Source organism: Camelina sativa, chromosome 14 (assembly GCF_000633955.1).
Source record: "Camelina sativa cultivar DH55 chromosome 14, Cs, whole genome shotgun sequence".
NCBI classification, from domain to species: Eukaryota; Viridiplantae; Streptophyta; class Magnoliopsida; order Brassicales; family Brassicaceae; genus Camelina; species Camelina sativa.
Window position 1 is genome coordinate 23,942,664 of NC_025698.1, and position 18,308 is coordinate 23,960,971.

Here is an 18,308-nt window from a genome sequence, read left to right on the forward strand (position 1 = left end):
TTATAGCTAACACTAAATATTTTTCTTAATATATGTAAATATTCTAAAAATCATCCTTTATGATATGGAGGGAGTAATTGATTGTTAATATAAGGAAAAATCACGTTTTAAACTTTCAAAGTGTCACTGGATAACACTTTAAACCTCAAAAGAATTTCACTAACACTATTAACCTTTAATATGATTTTACTAACAATTTGAACCTTTTAAAATGATTTTATTAACACTTTAAACCTTAAAACTAACTTTCACTTTTGTACCGCCTTAAATATAACTGTATAATAATATCCGTCAACGCAAAATAGTTGAAATATGTTGGTTTAATTTAGATTTTGCTTAGTTTCTAATGGTAGTCTTTTTTAATAATTAATCTGTATCATCTCTATGATCTAAATTTTTGCTGGCAATAATTTCAACAATGTGTCAACCGCAACTTAGTTTGATAAATTTATGGGGTTAGAAAAAATGCTGTCAGACCTTCCAATTCTGGTTTTGAATGGCTAGCTAACAGTCGTAAAAAAACAAAAAAAAAAAGAGCCATAGTGTGTATTTATTTTACATATCACCTCAACAAACTCTGTATTATATTTTAAATTTAAGAAGTTGTCTCTATTTTTAACTATAATAAATATAGGAAATCTGTATTTGATGCTAATAAATAGATTTCATTAGAGGATCATACTATTTGTTATCGAAAAAATAGGAAAATTTTCGATCTTGACTAAGATAATAATTAATGATGATCTGATTGGTGCAATCAGATTTTTTCCTGAATTTAAACCGATCCGACAATTAGGATGACACAAAAATGTACTAAAAAATGTTATGATAGATTTTTTCAGGTATCAAACCAGATTCCATTAGTAGATTCATACATTCAAATGTCCATTAAAGTTTCCAAACCAGGATTCTCTTAAACATGAACCAAACTTTTAATATATTTTCTTTTAGGATCAGTTGACTGAGAAAATATCAGTGTTATCTGAAACTCAAAATTGTAAGACTATCCTCATCAGTGTGTTTCTTAGTTGTTTCTTAAAGCAATTTTTAATAATAAGAAGGGAAGAAGAAACTTTGTTAAGAGAAAAGGAAAATTTTGTTGATTATTGGTAGAACCAAATTAAGGTGTTTCTTAGTAATAAATATAGTAAAATAATAATTAATAACTGAAAATATTCAAAATTATTTTTGATATTTTGCTATATAAACTACAAAAACCATATGTACTTCAATTTTTGTAATTTTCACCTAAATATTATTGTGATTATACGAACATCAAAAAGCTATCATATCATTACAATAAAATACAGTTAAATTCTGAATACTTTAAATTTACAAAGACAATTCAGCTAACAATGGCTGTTAAAAATCAGTTTTGATGTTTTATTTTTATGACCAAAATATCTTTGCAAAACATTACATTATTCAGTCTATTCTACACTTAATCAGCGACTAATGCAAATACGGTTTTTGAGGTTTGACAGACTTCGTGTGTTTCATTGGAGAACATGTATACAGAGGCAAGACCAAAATTTCGGTACATAGAAAAGCCCTAACATTCCTCCACTGGTTCAGTCACCTAAATTCGAGTGAACTAGAGGGTCACGGTATGATCTTCCACGTTCCAATACCCAAGACACAGGTGTCTTGATCAATGGACTTTGTCTGAGAGACCTGCAATCAACAAAACCAACAGTCGTGCGTTACAAGTAGTTTCAATATCCAGTGACTAGTCTATGCCTCTATGGCTGCATCAGAAGGAATCTGATCTGAGGAGCCACCACACTCACGTTCAAGAAGAGACCGATATTGATAAAATTCAAGTGTTGTAATAGAGATATTGAAAAGGCATTTTAGTGTTTCAAACTTCTGAAGGAGTCTTTGTAGTCATTTGATCAACAGCATGAACTACGTTCTGAAGCTCTTCCCAAATGGCTTTGTAGACCATCCTTTGCCTGTTCACCGCAGACTGTCCCTCAAAAGCCGATGATACCACATTGATGCTACCAAAACATACATTAATCCAATCTCTGGTGTTATGCCATAGAAGCAAATCTAATATGACAAGTTCAATCTGTATATATCTACTCTGTTTATGCTGATAATACCAGTTCTGCATTATAAATCCCAACTTCGATGAAAGCTAACAAGAACTTATCTATATGAAAGTGAAAGTTTCTATATCTCACAAACTTCAACAAGCACTACCCCCAAACACAAGTTGAGCTACGTGTAACAAACGAATCATAATGGGGAAGATAAAACTGGCTAAAAGACAGAGTAGGTACCAGACATGACGTCCATCGCCAGACATATCCGTTACAGTAACCGACTCAGCATTCAATTGTTCTTTAATCTGCACAGCCACAGGCAAGCAAGCAAACAAGAACAAAAACAACTCATAATGTTTGAGATACATGTGTTGATCAAACCTTACAAAACGAATCATATGCGTGACAAGATTTCCTCATTAATGAATCATAACAACCTAAATCTTGATCTAACATTTGTGAGCTACTGAGAGTAACAAATGTTGCTAAAAATTGACACTGACACACCCACCAATGAAATCAATTTCTTACATATTGAGATGATTGCTCAAGTTCCCAGCAACCAACCGGAAAAAAATAAAGAAGCAAGAGAGACTAAGATTATTACCACATACGAAGCCTGAGAATCGAACTGCTTGAATCTTCCCCAAATATTAGGGTTTCGACGGATCGATCTTCACCGGAATCAAATGCCTTCTGCTTCACCGGAACGAAATTGACGCCGAATCCATGGAGAATCAGACGTGGGAATCAATTGGAAGAGAAGAAAAAAATCTTTTGGAATCGAAGAAAAGAATCAATGGGAATCGCCGATTTGTCGAGAGAGAGAGATAGAAGAGAGAACACGAAGAAGAAAGAGGAATGCCAAAAAAAAAAATTAAACCCATTAAACTCATTTTTACCATTCAACCATTGATTTGGTGACACCTGTCCACCAAGAAACGTTTCTTTCAATCCTAAAATTAGAAACGATCCTTCAAATTCTTAGCTTATGTTACATTAAAAATAAAAATCTATACCTAAGAAATTTGCTAAGAAACAGAGAAGGACTACCAATGAGGATAGTCTAACGATAATGTCAGATGATGTTGAAATCACTTTTGCAATTGAATAATATTGAATAAGTGACCGAGAATAAGTTAAAGGACAGCTGGAAGCAATTGCTAATACTTTTTGTTTTTGTTTTGCAAATTATTTAAGTTCACAATTTTACGTTAATTTTTTTTTTTTTTTTGCATATGACAATTTTAATTTCGAAAAGGTACCCAAATGACTTTATATGAATTTGTTGTGTTGATTTAATAGAATTTATACAAGGCAGTATCATTCGATATGTTCTTCTAAATAATACAAGGCAATCTTAATCAAAATCAGGTATTATGTTCTTGCGTATTTTTTGTACATATCAAAAAGTTCAAACAAAGCCATATGCAAAAAAAAAAAAAGAAAAAACACCTATACCTATAGTATTTTTACATTAGAACGGTGAGGTCTAAAATTATTTTAAATGATATCAAAAGCAACAAAAACAAAAAAGTGAGACGAATAAAATAAACTTTCTTGTAAGACTTAATAACTATGTTCTTATTATGTGTGTGAATAAGAAAAACAAAACACAAACTTTCTCTCATGCTAGCACGTATAAAATAATGTCACAATGGTTAGTTTCATCCATTTAGCTTTATTATACTATTTTAATGTCATTTTGTATTTTGGCTAACACTAAAAGACTGACAATAAGATTAATTTCATAGGTCTTGATTTGCATAAGTGAAATGTGGGTAATTGATTAATATGTTAAGTTTATGCAATATTACATTCTTAGTTGATTCAATAACAAACTATCAATTTTAAAATGCACATGTCGTTTGATAAGGAAGTAAGTAACAAAAAGATCCCACACGAAAATATTCTCCAAGTATTTTGAACACTTCATCATGTACACATTCACACAGCTTCTTCTTCCATCTTTTATTTTTAAAAAGGCTTAATATCCTGATTTGGAGGAGAAAAACCTGCTGATTCCTCTGGAGGCTTTCTCTGGGGTTGGATTGCCAGATGAACCTGACCTTGAGAGCCTTGAACCAACTCGTGATGGCGATGTCACTGTATCGCTAGTCTCTGAATCAGAAGGGCATTTTGGTGACTCCATATATCTAGGAACCTCGTTAATGTAAGTCTCAGCTGAATCTCCTTCATCTACTGTGGTGTAGTTCTTGGGGACCGAGGTAGTGGTGGTGCCTAGTTCCTCCTCAGAATAGGACTCATTTTGTCTTTGTGGTGACCTCAATTGTTCAGGTTGTGGCCGAAATGATTTCAGTTGCTTCCCCAACACAAATATGGTTTCTTGACACTCCGCTAACTTCTCTGCTGCTGCCGATAGCTCTCTCTCCTGTATCATATTTTCATGTTAGTTTGTTTTTGTTTCAGAGTCCTAAGGATTCAGGAATCAATGCATGCAGAGTCTATATATGTGCATGCTTGTGTTTATTTTTGTTTTTGTGATTAGATATGTACATACACCTAAACTGATTGCATGTAGTATGGTGACCAATGAGCATTGAATAAGAATATGACACAATGAGCAATGAGCTTCGTTGCAAATTCACTTGGACAAAATGAAATGCAGAAAATAGCCAAGTCTATAAAGCTGAAATATTAGAAGCAAACCATGGTTGCCATTGAATAAGAGTCTGAGAAGCGTTGCTAAAACATTACCTGTTTACCCTTTATATCAGCTTCTTCGTCATCCTCAGCAACCAAAGAAGTGTGTCTGTTGCTGAGAAAAAGTGAAAATATAGACATGTAAAAAGCAGTAGGTAACCAGGCTGATCTTTCATATTCAGGTAAAGCTGATACTACTACTCACCTTTGAATATGTTCTTCGAGTTCATGGCACCTGACAATGGCTTCTTGGTGGTTTCTCTTTTCATCCTCAAGCTCGTTCTCCAACTTCCGTATTTTCTCCTTAAGCTGATTCACATCGATCTCTAAATCAGCTGCACGTGATTCAAGAGATCTATATGACTCAGTCATACATCTGAGTTGCGTATCTGCCAGGTTGTTTGACCTCTGAGCAGAATCACACTGTGATCTAGTGTCAGCTAACAGCTGCTCAGATTCTTGTAACTGAAACTTCAACTCCTCAATATCCATTGCCATCTTTTCTTTTTCTGATTTCAGCTCTTCTATTTCCTGTAATTTGGAGTCTGTCTCATACCCCAAAACTCTGTTTTCATCGCATGGTACCCCTGGCTCGTTGTGAACACATCCATTTTGATATATTTCTTGAGATGAATCTTTATCAACAACCTTGCTTTCCGGTAATGCAACTATGTCTATGCAATCTGGACTCAGCGTTTCAACCTCAGAGGAAGCAAGACCCCTAAAATTTACCTTTAGCTCCATAGCCTCGTTTAAGACATTAGCAAGATTCGAAACAAAATCGTCCAAAGTTTTGTCACCGCTTAAAACATGGTTAAACGTGACGGAGAAGCCCTCGATCAGTTCAACAAAATCATTTCCTTCAATGGCTGTGTCCTGATGACCTGCCCTGACCTCATTTCTAAGCAACAAAACAAAATCATGAATCCGAGACACTGCAATTTTCAAATCTTGGTGAATAATACTCTGCAGCTTTTGTTCAGCCAAATGACAATCTTCAACCAGATTTTGTTCTGGACATAAATCTGACACTTCTTCAGGATGAACCTGCACCTCAGAAGGCTTTTCCTGGTCCATACAAGCATTCACATCTTGCAAAATGCAATTTATATCCGCAACTATCTTTTGGAGGTCAGCATCAGTAGATACAGATTCAATAACCTTTGATAATCTCGATCTAAATTCCATCACTGCCGCTGGACTACCTCTATCGGACTCCTCAAGTTCGGTATGAGCGTCAAGAGTCACCTGTTCTGGCTTTTGATCAACTGAACAATCCTTGGAATCCATACTACCATTACTGCTAGGTTGATTTGGCAAACAAGCTAATTTCTCCATTTCAAGAAAATCATCCATAAGCTCTACATGACTACTAACACTTTCAACCCTCTCCAAAGCTGCATTCTCCTTCTTGGTCTGTTGTGGTGGATTTGTTGACAGAGATCCACTGCAGCTACCAGAATCATCATTCCCATCTTCAGAAACAGAGATTGAGCTTGATGGATTGCTCGTATTCAGATTTGGACACACTTCAAGTGAGGACTTCTGAGAGTTATTTTGCTGCAGTTGAGCTTCTAAACTCTGAAGCTTACTAGTGCTCTGAGCGCAAAGATCCCGTGACTCCAACAACTCACTGTTCCGCTTTGCCAATGCTTCTTTCAGCATCTTCGTCTCTTCTTCCATCGCAACTAAACGTTCTGTTAGAAATTCATTTTCCTTTTGGAATTTCTGTAAACTATCGAGAGAAAATTCAGACCCTGTTGATGAGTATCCCCCCGGCGACTTGCACGGACTAGAGACCTTGACTGGAGACCTCTTTTGCCTGGCATCACCACTATCCCTGCCTAAGTTCTCAACCTCAAGCTTCATTTGAGCAAGTGCAGCGGGGCCTGGCAACTTCTTTCTCACAAGACTTCTCAGTCTCTGGCATTCTCCTTCCAACTTTGCTATTTTCTTTACCCCTTCCAAGTGTTGCTTGTTGGCAGATTCTGCAGATCTAATACACATGTTCTTTTCTTCATTACGTATCTCCAGCTCTTTAGAAACTACATGAACTTCATACTTGAGAGATTTTATTTCTCTTTCACACATTTCTAGATTGCTCTTCAGGGTCTCGATTTCAGCATCAGCTCGTGACTTCTCCTCACTGATTTTGACTAGCATGTTGGACCGCTCCTGTAAAGTTCTCGATAAGGCATCACTATCCGCAGCAGACCTTAGCAGCTCCTGTTCATAGTCACACATCCTCTTTTCAAACTCCATGGTTATTTTTTCAATTTGCTTGGTCTTGCCTAAAGCAACATCATGCAGTTTCACTTCATGGTCTTTCTTCAAGTTCCGTATCTGTCTCATACACTCTTTCAACGCACCATCTAAATGTGCTGCACGGTCTTCAGCTGTAAGTTTTGAGAGAGTAACAGTCTCCAAGGTATTTTTCAATGTCAAAGCTTCCGCATCAGCTTTTTCCCAACCTGAAGCAACAACAACAAGCTATAAAACTTTACTCTACATTGCAACATATAAACATTCACAGTTAGTAATATACCTGAGACAGCATCTTCAGCAACCTTGGAGTGTTGCTTCACTAAGGCCTCCTTTGTAGTTATTTCCTCATTAGCAGCAGAAAGCTTTTCATTCAAGTCCTCGACATCTTCATTCAGTCTCTGCACCTGTTCTTCATACTCATGAACCTTCTCATCATACGCATCAATCTGTTCTTCGAAATCCTTAACCCGCTCCTCATAAGTCTCAACTTGTTTCTCATAAGATTTAATCTGAACATCGTATGTCTTTACTTGTTCTTCCAAACCAGTGAAATGTGTATACTGCTCCACAGAAATCTGAACATACTTTGGCTTCTTAACTGATTCCTGTTCCCAAAAACAAACAAAACCAAAACAATTCAGTGTAAGCTGCATCAAATTTGAGTAAGCTTAACTCACAACAAGCAAATCACATACCTTTTCAATCTGAGAATGAGAAGCATCAGCTGAAGCAGAATCAATCACTAAGATTGATTTATCAGACCCCTTTTTCTTCCACGGCCAGCTTCGTCGGTCCATTGCAGTCTATAAGTTTATTCACAATAAAGAGTGTTAAAAACATTGCCATTAACAAAGAGGAATAAAAAAGAGTGAATTGATTCGGATTGAAGCGAATCAGATCGGGTAAATCTGAAAATGATTGTTAAGTGAGATTTAATAAGAAGAAGGTGAAAGAGACAAAGTAACATGATGAAATTGTTATTTTTTTTTTTTTTGCAGAATGAGGAAAAAAAGATAAGGTAATCTGAGAAGGCTGCATCGTTCTAAAAAGTAGGTTACTAAATTAGGAAAAACAATAAGGTAAAGTGAACTTGCCGACACACTAAATCGAAGACAAAATAGAAAAAAAATAGTAATTAACTCTACAAAACTTCAGTAACCACTGTAATCGAGTTTTGAAATTAAGTCAAGAACACACACAAATCACAGAGACGACACCATGAAAGAACAGAACAAGAGAATAAAAAAGCTTACATCGGAGAAATGTAGCTTGTGGAAACGAAATCTGGAAGTGAAAACGAAGCTTTTCTTAGTTGTTTTCGTAAGTTTAGAAGTGTTTGGACATGCGATTGTTGTCGGTAATGGAGATCTGGAATCGAGTTTTACTATTACTTAAGAAGGTGTTTGGATTTGGATTGTTGGTGTAATCGGAACCCTACGGTTTGGTTTCACGGTGGCGGTATAGTGAGAAAAAAAGAAAAAGGCAATGAGGTCAGTGGTGGCTGAGCTGAGAAAGAAAAGGGAAAAATGGTGTTTTATTTGTTTAACGAGAGAGAGAGAGAGAGAGAGAGAGAGAGAGACAGTCTCTTCGTTAAATGTGTCAAAATTTTAAAGAACGTTGCTGCAGCATAAAGCTCCAAAAGAAAAGCATCTTCTTTCCTTCTTCTTTCTTCTCTTCTTCTTATTTATTTTTTTAAATGTCAATAATAAAGCATTTTTCTTCATTTTGCTTTTAAATATAGAGGAAAAATAAATATAATAAATTGATATAAATAAAAAATTTGTTTATCTGGTAATAATAATTAATAACTATGACAATAAAGGACCCATAGCTCTACCTAACACATTCAACTCCAAAAGAAAAAAAAAAGTCTTTGGCATTTGGTTAACTGACTACTATACCAATACCATTACCATTTGGCACTTATGTAATTAGAAGAACAGACTTATCAGGTCTAACATGTGTTGGAAGATTTGCTGAATTTTAGCTGAAAACAAGAAGAAAAGTAACGTAATCCTGAGTCTTTTTTTTTTTTTGCTAAAGGCTTTGGTTAAGTTTTGTTGAGTTAAAAAAAGACAGAATTATTATTAGTGGGATAAATAAGTTTTGTGAAATAATTGTTGAAACAAATAATTATTTTTTGTNCTATTACTTAAGAAGGTGTTTGGATTTGGATTGTTGGTGTAATCGGAACCCTACGGTTTGGTTTCACGGTGGCGGTATAGTGAGAAAAAAAGAAAAAGGCAATGAGGTCAGTGGTGGCTGAGCTGAGAAAGAAAAGGGAAAAATGGTGTTTTATTTGTTTAACGAGAGAGAGAGAGAGAGAGAGAGAGAGAGAGACAGTCTCTTCGTTAAATGTGTCAAAATTTTAAAGAACGTTGCTGCAGCATAAAGCTCCAAAAGAAAAGCATCTTCTTTCCTTCTTCTTTCTTCTCTTCTTCTTATTTATTTTTTTAAATGTCAATAATAAAGCATTTTTCTTCATTTTGCTTTTAAATATAGAGGAAAAATAAATATAATAAATTGATATAAATAAAAAATTTGTTTATCTGGTAATAATAATTAATAACTATGACAATAAAGGACCCATAGCTCTACCTAACACATTCAACTCCAAAAGAAAAAAAAAAGTCTTTGGCATTTGGTTAACTGACTACTATACCAATACCATTACCATTTGGCACTTATGTAATTAGAAGAACAGACTTATCAGGTCTAACATGTGTTGGAAGATTTGCTGAATTTTAGCTGAAAACAAGAAGAAAAGTAACGTAATCCTGAGTCTTTTTTTTTTTTTGCTAAAGGCTTTGGTTAAGTTTTGTTGAGTTAAAAAAAGACAGAATTATTATTAGTGGGATAAATAAGTTTTGTGAAATAATTGTTGAAACAAATAATTATTTTTTGTTAACTTTTTTATATTTGTAAAACTATATGTGGGTTATTCGGATAGTTTATCCCACATACTTTGACAAATTATCCGTATCCATAAAATTTCCCCACCCAAACAAAGTAATTTTTCCAGTATAATGAATATAGTACGAGATGTGAAGGACACAAAATTTGTTTCGGATTGACAGCCTACTTTTTATGATACATAATAATTACATATATTTGACAAAGTTAATCTGGGAAATTTTCTTAATATTTTCATATGGAACACATAATTTTAGTAGTCGGCACATTCTATCGTTGATGTTAATTTAGTTTTTTTTTTTTGAACAAAGTGATGTTAATTTAGTTACTTTACGATATTAATCTATTAACTAGTTATTTTAGTTCCTACCAAAAAAAACTAGTTATTTTAGTTTTTTTTTTCTTGGATTCACAGTTTTCAACTAGCTAGACAAAATTTTACTACATCAATTTGTCATCCCACATTATTGATTTATTGTCATCTATACCCTAGGCAATTTACAAGAAATAACTAACCATCATTAAATTTCGCTGCACTATTTTTACAGCTAAATTCAATCGTTACGATTAATTACCTTTAGTATGAGAGATATTTAGTCCAAATATATTCTGTAATAGTTTGACTTGGCATCAACAGGGATTTAAGCTATTCGGATTCTTATAATTATGTGTTTTCATGGATCGTATGAATTTTAATTGGAATGCAAGAGTGACATTAAGGATTTACTCGGGATGCTCCTCCAACACTCGAAAGCCCAAATAAAAACTATTACACAGGACGAAGATATACATTTTTTATTTGTCTCAACACCAAAAGTTCAAAGACATTTAATTTGGAAGACCAATATTAAGTGGAGTCTCCGAATAGACAAATTTTTTGTTCCAGTGCCAAGTTGACGATTGTTGGAATATAAAATTATAAACAGTTCCTCTGTACGTTCAAGAATATGTGAAAACAAGATCAATACCATGCATTTTACGGGTTAAAAGAATAGTCAATGGTGTGGCCTATCAGTTCTATACACAAAGACAAAGCTATAATAAACTCTCTCATTTGAAAAAAAAAAAAAACTCTCTCATTTGGTAGTTTGTTCAAAAAAAAACAAAAAACTCTCATTTGGTAGATGAGAAGTATTTTAGAACTTAGAATGGATTGCTCGAGAGTGTTTAAAATAAAATAACAAAACAGCAACACCAAAAAAAAAATTGTTAGCCTCGTTAATTTTATGGGTTCAACTTTAAAATCAACTGAAAATTAGTCAATTGGTCCACATCATTTATGCATTACTCTATAGGTTCCACATCTCTGATATAACATTCGTATCCCTCGAAACAATGATTTTTTTGCTCCCACTTTAAACTAAACCTCACTATATAATGACTAGGAATAAATCTTATTTAAGTTAACAATTTTGGCTTTAACACTATATTAAATTTCATAATTTTCTTTAATTAGTTCAAAACTAATTGATAATAAATATATTGGACCATGTCATAATCCCATTACTTCAGATCCCATTACATTCCACTTCAATGTAGTGTTCTTAACATTTTCTATCTCCTCAATTGTTTTTATAGATGTTTTGTTTCATCTACAAAAAAGAGATTAGTTTAGGCTTTGAATGGTTGTTATAGGCCAAGCGGATTGAACAGTTAGTTCATGGAACCATTCTATATTTAAGGAGAACAACAGCAAGCCAAAAACTTGTTTTTTTATGTAAAAGCAGTTCGTAACTTGTCTGGAACGGATTTCTTCTATTTTTGTTGATCCTCTCTGCTACAAATATTATAACATATGAATAGTAAATAAAAAACAGTACCAAGCAGATATTTCCACCTCAACCACTATAACTATTTAAACTTAAAATCTATATATTGTTTTCTTCGTAGTAAAGTAGATCATTGGCTATTATATTAAGAGATGTTAGTTTAGCTTTTGTAGGACCTGACCTTTAGAGTGGTTAGTTGCACGAATCTGTAATTAAGTTTCCAAATAAACGTTCATATATAATTATCCTTCAGTTTCAGTACGATTCAAGTTATAATATTTTCTGGATAACCAAAACGTTATTGTTATGTTGTCTCATATGTTAAGAATTTTAAAGAAATTTTATTGTATTTGTCGTTAAGAGAATGAATTACGAAAGAATCTTCTTACGTGTAGTGTAGCTATGAAAGGGTTTCGAGTATTTATTTTTGTTTATATATATAGAGCCGTTACGTATGAGTGGAACCTTTAATTTGTACTTTCTTAATTTTTCATTACACGATTTATATATTCTTTTTTTTGGTCAAAGCACTTGCATTCATTTACTCATAAAAGGTAAAGTTCATACAAGCATAACTTTAAGAAATAGAAAGAAAAGGCATTCCCCAATGCCATAACACAAATAAAATATAACAAAGATAGGATTAATCGACAATAAATTCTTGAGAGTTTTGAGTTAAGATCTTGGAAAGGGCTTGGTACATGTGAGATCAAGATTGTCGACAAACTCTTCCATGAACAATTCAGTGGATGAGAGGTAGCCACTGTCAATAGACAAGATGGCGTTAGTGAAGACGTTAAAACTGAACTTCCCACCGGTTTGAGAAGGTCTACACAAAGTAGAAGCTTGACAAGGTTTCGAGAAAGGGTTGGGATGCTCTGAAGCTTAAAACTGTTTGGTGATTTTGTCGGATGGTGTGAAGTGACCTTGGACAAACCAAGGCCATAACCATAACCCCGATAACTTGGATTCATGATCCAATAACCATAGACAATCAAGCAAAAGGGTTCAAAGATCGGGGCTAAAAGGGGTACTACTACCAGAATTCGTAAGGATATCAAGTGACAGCAAAGCAACAATGGTGAATTTCTACTCAGATGCCAATCATAGAGTTCGTAATCTTAACCACACCATTGGCTAGAGATTGATGTCAACAAGAGATATAAGTGAACATACCTGGAGTTGGATAGCTTTATAGTTGGAGCCATCAAAATAAATGCTCTTTCCCGAAAAAAGATAGATTGGACATGGTGAGGCTCAGTGAACACAGGATATGAGATCAGGGGATTGAGGAGATGTCGGTAACCACCGCTCCATAGAGGCGAGGTCATAATGCCGTCCTTCCTCTCCCCATAGATTTGGTCTGATACCAGAGGCAAGTTTCCCAAAAGCCTAAAGCTTGGATAAAGAGTGATTGTCGGGGAAGTGTTTTGAACCAGGGATTGGAATTGGTCTTCACAGACCCAACTCATAACTATCGAGATACAAAGTAGGCAGCTTCTGCCTTTACAATTGAAACGAGGGAGCAATGAGACAGGCCTAAGAAAGGATTCAAAAAGTTTAAACCTGGACTTTTTAGTTGTGGGCTTGATTTGTTGAAACATTAATGGGCCGTTAAAAGATACAAGGCCCACCAGCAGAAAATCGCTTTCCTTGATGGTTAACCTAGTTGGCGTGAGCGTGCGACAACGGTTGTCCGGAGACGATGGATAGATTTGCAACAGTGGGGACAGCTCTGGTGGACAAGGCTTCAGCAAGAGCAAGTCGGAGGATAGATCAGTAGTTGGGACAGGGGACCACAAAAACCGTCCGTACTTGGAGGGATTAAGGCTTCGCCTGAAAAAAGAGACGCCGTGTGCCATCGACATCTCCACTGGGTGGGAAGAAGTAGATGTTCCAAGGAGGTCGTCTACTAAACTCGGTACCGCAGAAGCTTTTCCAGGGTGAAACAGGCATCCAGATCTGGAGTTATTCATGGTGGCTTTTTGTGGAACATTTATGCCGGCTGAAGTTGTAACGGCCCGCGAACCAAAACTATGCGTTTTGGGGGTGGGTGTCGATCGACACCCATGGTGGTGTCGGTCGACACCAAGGTTTTCTGGTTCGACCAGATTGAGTTTTTGATCATTTTGGTTCGGTTTGGTTCTAGTAAACCATATAACCGGACTATTTAAGTTGGGAAACGACCTAGGGTCGTGATTCTATTTGTTTTGTCGCCGCTGAAACAGAGAGTAAGAGGAGAGAACTTTGTTCTTGAGGTTTTGTGAGATTTCAAGGCCTTTTGGGTGAGATCTTGTTGTGGGAGAGAAGATTCAGGGCTAGGAACGTGGTGAGAAGGTTTCTATGGTGGTAGCTTCATCTTTTGGGCTTAGATCTCATTGTTTGGCTAAGATGAGTGCATGAACATGGCTTATCTAAGCTAAGATCTCTGTTTCCGTGATATTGTGTGTTGTTTGGTTGTTTCTGTTGGTTGTTTGTGAGTTTTTCATAGCTCCTGAGGCTTGGATTCGTTCCTAGGATAGTGTGGGACGAAAAGGAGAAGTTTGGAGGCGAGTTTCAGAGCTTCTGTTCGAAGGAAATCACTGCTCGGCAGTGGTGTCGGTCGACACCAACACGAGGACGGCTTGGGAACTTAGGGAGTGTCGGTCGACACCATGTGGAGGTGTCAGTCGACACTGTTAGGGTTTCAGGAGTGTCAAGAAGGTGTCAGTCGACACCAAATATTCAGTAACCAAATTGTATCGGTCGATTGTGCATGTTCCTGGTTGTTTTATTGTTGTTGTTTGTGGCATGAGAGATCTTATTGCTTGTGTGTATAGCCCAGTAGATGGGAGGATTGCCTCACTGAGTGTTTATCAAATACTCATGCATCTCAATTTGTGTTTGTGGTGCAGGTAAAGAGAAAGTGTGATCGTGGAATCAAGGCAATGAAGAGGAGGATGTTCTTGGGACACGATTGGTTGTTGTCTGGCATTGCTAGGTTGCTAGAGTTGAGTCATTAGAACCTTGTTAGGATTGCTAGTTCTATGTTTCCCTGATGTTTGGTTATTAGAATTGATATACTTATAATACTGGTTTATTATTGGATTTTTATTGGATATTGGTATTGGTTATTTCCGTTGTTGGTTGTGATTGTGGTTAGGTGGCTAGTGGGTATGGGACCACTAGTTATAGTTTATTTACTATTATTATTGGTTATTATTTACTATTATTATTATTATTATTATTTATTATTATTTACTATTATTATCATTATTTATTATTTAAAAAAACGGGTCAGGTCGTTTCAGTTTGGTATCAGAGCCCTTACGGTTCTAGGTTTGGGTTCACTAGGTTTCTATTGTGATGTTTGGGATTGCATGTCTTGATTGATTATGTGAGTTAGTCAATTGTGTGTGGCATGTAGTCCTAGAACATCCTCTTCGAGTCTACAGTGTGATTCCACGGTGAGTTTATGTGTTTGTGGTTTTGTGTTATGTTAAGATTGCTTGTTAGCCTCTGTTCTTGGAAGTGCAGTGGTTAAAGGTGTTTGAGTTGTTGGTCGTGGAAGTGGGCGTTGTCGTGGTCGTGGTCGGGCGAGTTCCCAAGGCCATCGAGTGTGTGGTCCAGAGTTCCACGAGGAGGTATGTCAGAGGGTCGCAAGCGTATCAGGAGGGACCAGAGGGGCTTTCAGCCGGTGAGCGTGCCGGATGTGCTGGGGACCCAGGTGTGGGGTTGCAGCGGGTGAAGCCCATGGTCGAGATTATCGCTTGGCGGATCTGTTGACGTGCTGTTGGAGGGATTACCATGAGGGGTACCAGTGCAGGCTCCAGTTGTACCGCATGTGGCGGGGTGCAGCCGAGGGCTGCGGATGTTGAGGACTATCCATCTTTTGTTAGGAGGATGGAGCAGTTGTAGATGACCAGTACGAGATTCTTCTTGAGAGGTATCGAGCCTAGAGGGACAATTAGGTGGTCACATGCAGTTGGATTATATACTTCTCCGTTTGGTGGGTAATCTAGGTTGATATGAGAAGTTGAGTGGGCAGGTGTAACATTGCAATGTTATACTCAGACCACAGGAGGTACTTTTGGTCGGGAGATGTTTATAGTCGTTAAGGTTTGTTGCTCTTGAGGGGATGGTGATTCTCCTGAATACCGATAGCTCGAGGGGCTGGGGGCTCCGAGAGTGGCAGAGGGGATGATTTTCTCCTGAAAGGATGAGTAGTTCCCCTGATACCGAGATCTTGAGGATTGTGGTCCAAGAGTGAGACGGTATAACTCGAAGGCGCTTGTAACGCCCCCGAACTGGTCCTATGCCCCGGACAAGAGCACCAATGGCCCGCGGAACGCAACGTATGGGGACCGCACCCTGGTGGCCCGGTCGAGGGACGAAAGCTGCAGCTTCCTGACCAGTCCTCCTAGACGCGACTCCGCCCGCGGCCGAGGTTCACTTAGGCTTTGCAACCCTCGCGGTTCTGGCGCGTTGTGTTGGCCCGGACAAGGCCAATGTATCAAATGCAACTTGCCATGTTTCCCCCAAAAACCGAATTATATTACTTAATAAAATATTACATTGAAAATAAGTTATCAAGGAATATACATAATAGTCGGATACTTCCGTAGAATACATTTTAGGAAAATATAGGATTTTACAAAAACACAAGAAAACAATCATATCCGGTACCCTAAGTTCGCTCCAGCTCTAACTCTCCCTAAACTTCCTGCAAGACAAAATATTATTATGAGTAATCTAAGATTACTCAGTGAGCCTGGGTACCCCTTTCCTAAACATGCTTCTAATTTTTCCCACCCCGACGACCCCAAGAAGGAAGGAAATAAGCAAGGCAAGCAATCAAAGCTACGCAACAGAAACGATAGCGGAAGCAAATAATAAACAAGCAAGCAAAGACGGTTAGTTCAAGCAAGACTCGACTTGGACTCGATAACCTAGACTCTTTACTCCTACACGGTGGACAAGACGACTAGAATGGAACAAGGATAACTTGAATATTCTAGACTCTTTCACCTAAACAACAGAAAGACGACTAGAATAATTAAGGATTACTCAACTACCCTAGACTCTTTCACCTATGGGCCTTCGATAATCTGTTTCACTCCTCACCTCTGTCCATGCGGAAACCACAAGGCATCCTGCATGAACCATCCAATGCTACGACGTCAAGTAGTTGTCGCTCTAGTAGCTAGCTAGACGCCGACATTGTCCCGCGTAAGTAGTCGTTGAGAACTTGCCACGAGACAATAAACAATAGGAGGAACAGAAGATCGACTACTCTATCCTAGATACGACTCGAGAAAAATAACAAATGTAATTCAAGAGACTAGCGAAAATAAGTACTAAACTTCTAAGAGTAAAAATGCAAAGAATTTAGTACTAAACAACCAATTCAAGCAAGATAAATCAAGCAAAACAAGCAAGAAGAATCAAGCAAGAAACACACAACAATCAACAGAAATCAAGAATAAAAATTCAAGCAATCCTAGATTGTTCTACATGCAGGCAACCAATTTAATCCGATTTTTAAGCAAGAAATATTGCAAATAAAAATCTACTCATTTAACTACGCATGCAAGTCCATTGTCCAAATTTTAAGCAAGACAAATTGCTAAAAATGCATCAAATTCATCATGAAAATATGCGGTTCAATTTTCATCAATTTCTCAACATGCATGATGATTCCTAGCATAATTCTATGTGATTAAACATGAATTCTAGCATGAATCCTACCAATTAAATGCATGCAACATTTAACTGATCCTAACATGATCCTAGTCTAAATGCAGCACACAATGGGTACGTACATGGTCCATAGGAGCCATGCAGCACCCCACACAATACTACCACAGAACTCACCACAGGACTCGCGAAGAGTCAGCAGATTGTTGACCGGACTTCACGGCACCACGGATCAGACAACACCTTCTCCGCGTCAAGCTGCGTCCAACAACGTCCACGTATTGCGTCTCTCCTCGACCCCGAACGGCATCCCGACCGTGCTTTGCTCTGGTCTCTTTCTCTCTCGACGACGAGATAGCAAAACTTAGAAAATTTTTAGTTTTCTTTGAGTTTTGGGTGAATGTCAAAAATGAGAAAGGGTGAGCTCCCTTTTATAGTGGTTTTTGGGCAGCGCATTCCCCCAATGCATGTCAAACACACGGTTAGCTTCTCCTCCACTCATTTTGGCGACTTGGTGAGCAAGCTAAGAGATTCTCTTCTTCTTCTTGCATGTGTGCGGATTGGTTGATGGAGAAAGGAGAATCTCCCTTTTGTCTCCCACATTTGTGCATGAATTCCTATTGGCCATCTTCTTAAGACATAATGATTATGTCTCATTTTTGTGTCAACAACACAATGATTATTTCTCACAATTGCATGAATGCCCATTGGTTGATTTTGTGAGAAAAATCTTCTTGAATCGCTAGACAATCGCTCCTTAATTTCCGGACCGCTGTCTGGTCGGTACAGCGTTTTCGCGCAAAACTGCGTTTGCCGTATGTTTCGTCCGTTACGTCTGCACGTCCTTCGTCCTGTCCGTACGTTCTCCATTCGTATCGCATCTCTATCGTCAGTACCGCATACGCTCATTTACCCGGTTCGTACCGTCCTTATTTCGTCATGCGTCCATCCTTCCCGTCTGTACTCGGTC

At 37.2% G+C, this 18,308-nt stretch overlaps 1 protein-coding gene and 1 long non-coding RNA gene across 3 annotated transcripts; both read right to left on the reverse strand.

The window, feature by feature from the left end:
* Positions 1,284 to 3,096, reverse strand: LOC104742292. Its single transcript, XR_002035204.1, has 3 exons — positions 2,289 to 3,096; positions 1,791 to 2,003; positions 1,284 to 1,674 (listed from the first exon to the last, which is right to left on the reverse strand). It is a non-coding gene; the product is annotated as an uncharacterized LOC104742292 (long non-coding RNA).
* LOC104742293 (filament-like plant protein 6) lies at positions 3,828 to 8,584 on the reverse strand. 2 transcript variants are annotated; one of them, XM_010463286.2, is made up of 6 exons: positions 8,234 to 8,584; positions 7,676 to 7,783; positions 7,261 to 7,585; positions 4,921 to 7,186; positions 4,770 to 4,824; positions 3,828 to 4,443 (listed from the first exon to the last, which is right to left on the reverse strand). In XM_010463286.2, the coding sequence occupies exons 2-6, from the start codon at positions 7,775 to 7,777 to the stop codon at positions 4,039 to 4,041; spliced, it is 3,153 nt and encodes a 1,050-aa protein (XP_010461588.1). In that variant the 5' UTR covers positions 7,778 to 7,783; positions 8,234 to 8,584; the 3' UTR covers positions 3,828 to 4,038. The 2 variants fall into 2 exon arrangements, with proteins under 2 accessions (XP_010461588.1, XP_010461587.1); XM_010463285.2 differs by having other exon boundaries at positions 4,770 to 4,830; positions 8,234 to 8,582.

What these genes read in the sequence shown, in the direction of transcription:
- LOC104742293 (XM_010463285.2), bottom strand. Translation starts at nt 7,777, where the DNA reads ATGGACCGACGAAGCTGGCCGTGGAAGAAAAAGGGGTCTGATAAATCA. An exon ending in CTCATTCTCAGATTGAAAAG is followed by an intron (nt 7,586 to 7,675) that starts GTATGTGATTTG and finishes TTTTGGGAACAG; the next exon opens with GAATCAGTTAAGAAGCCAAA. An exon ending in CTCGAAGAACATATTCAAAG is followed by an intron (nt 4,831 to 4,920) that starts GTGAGTAGTAGT and finishes ACTTTTTCTCAG; the next exon opens with CAACAGACACACTTCTTTGG.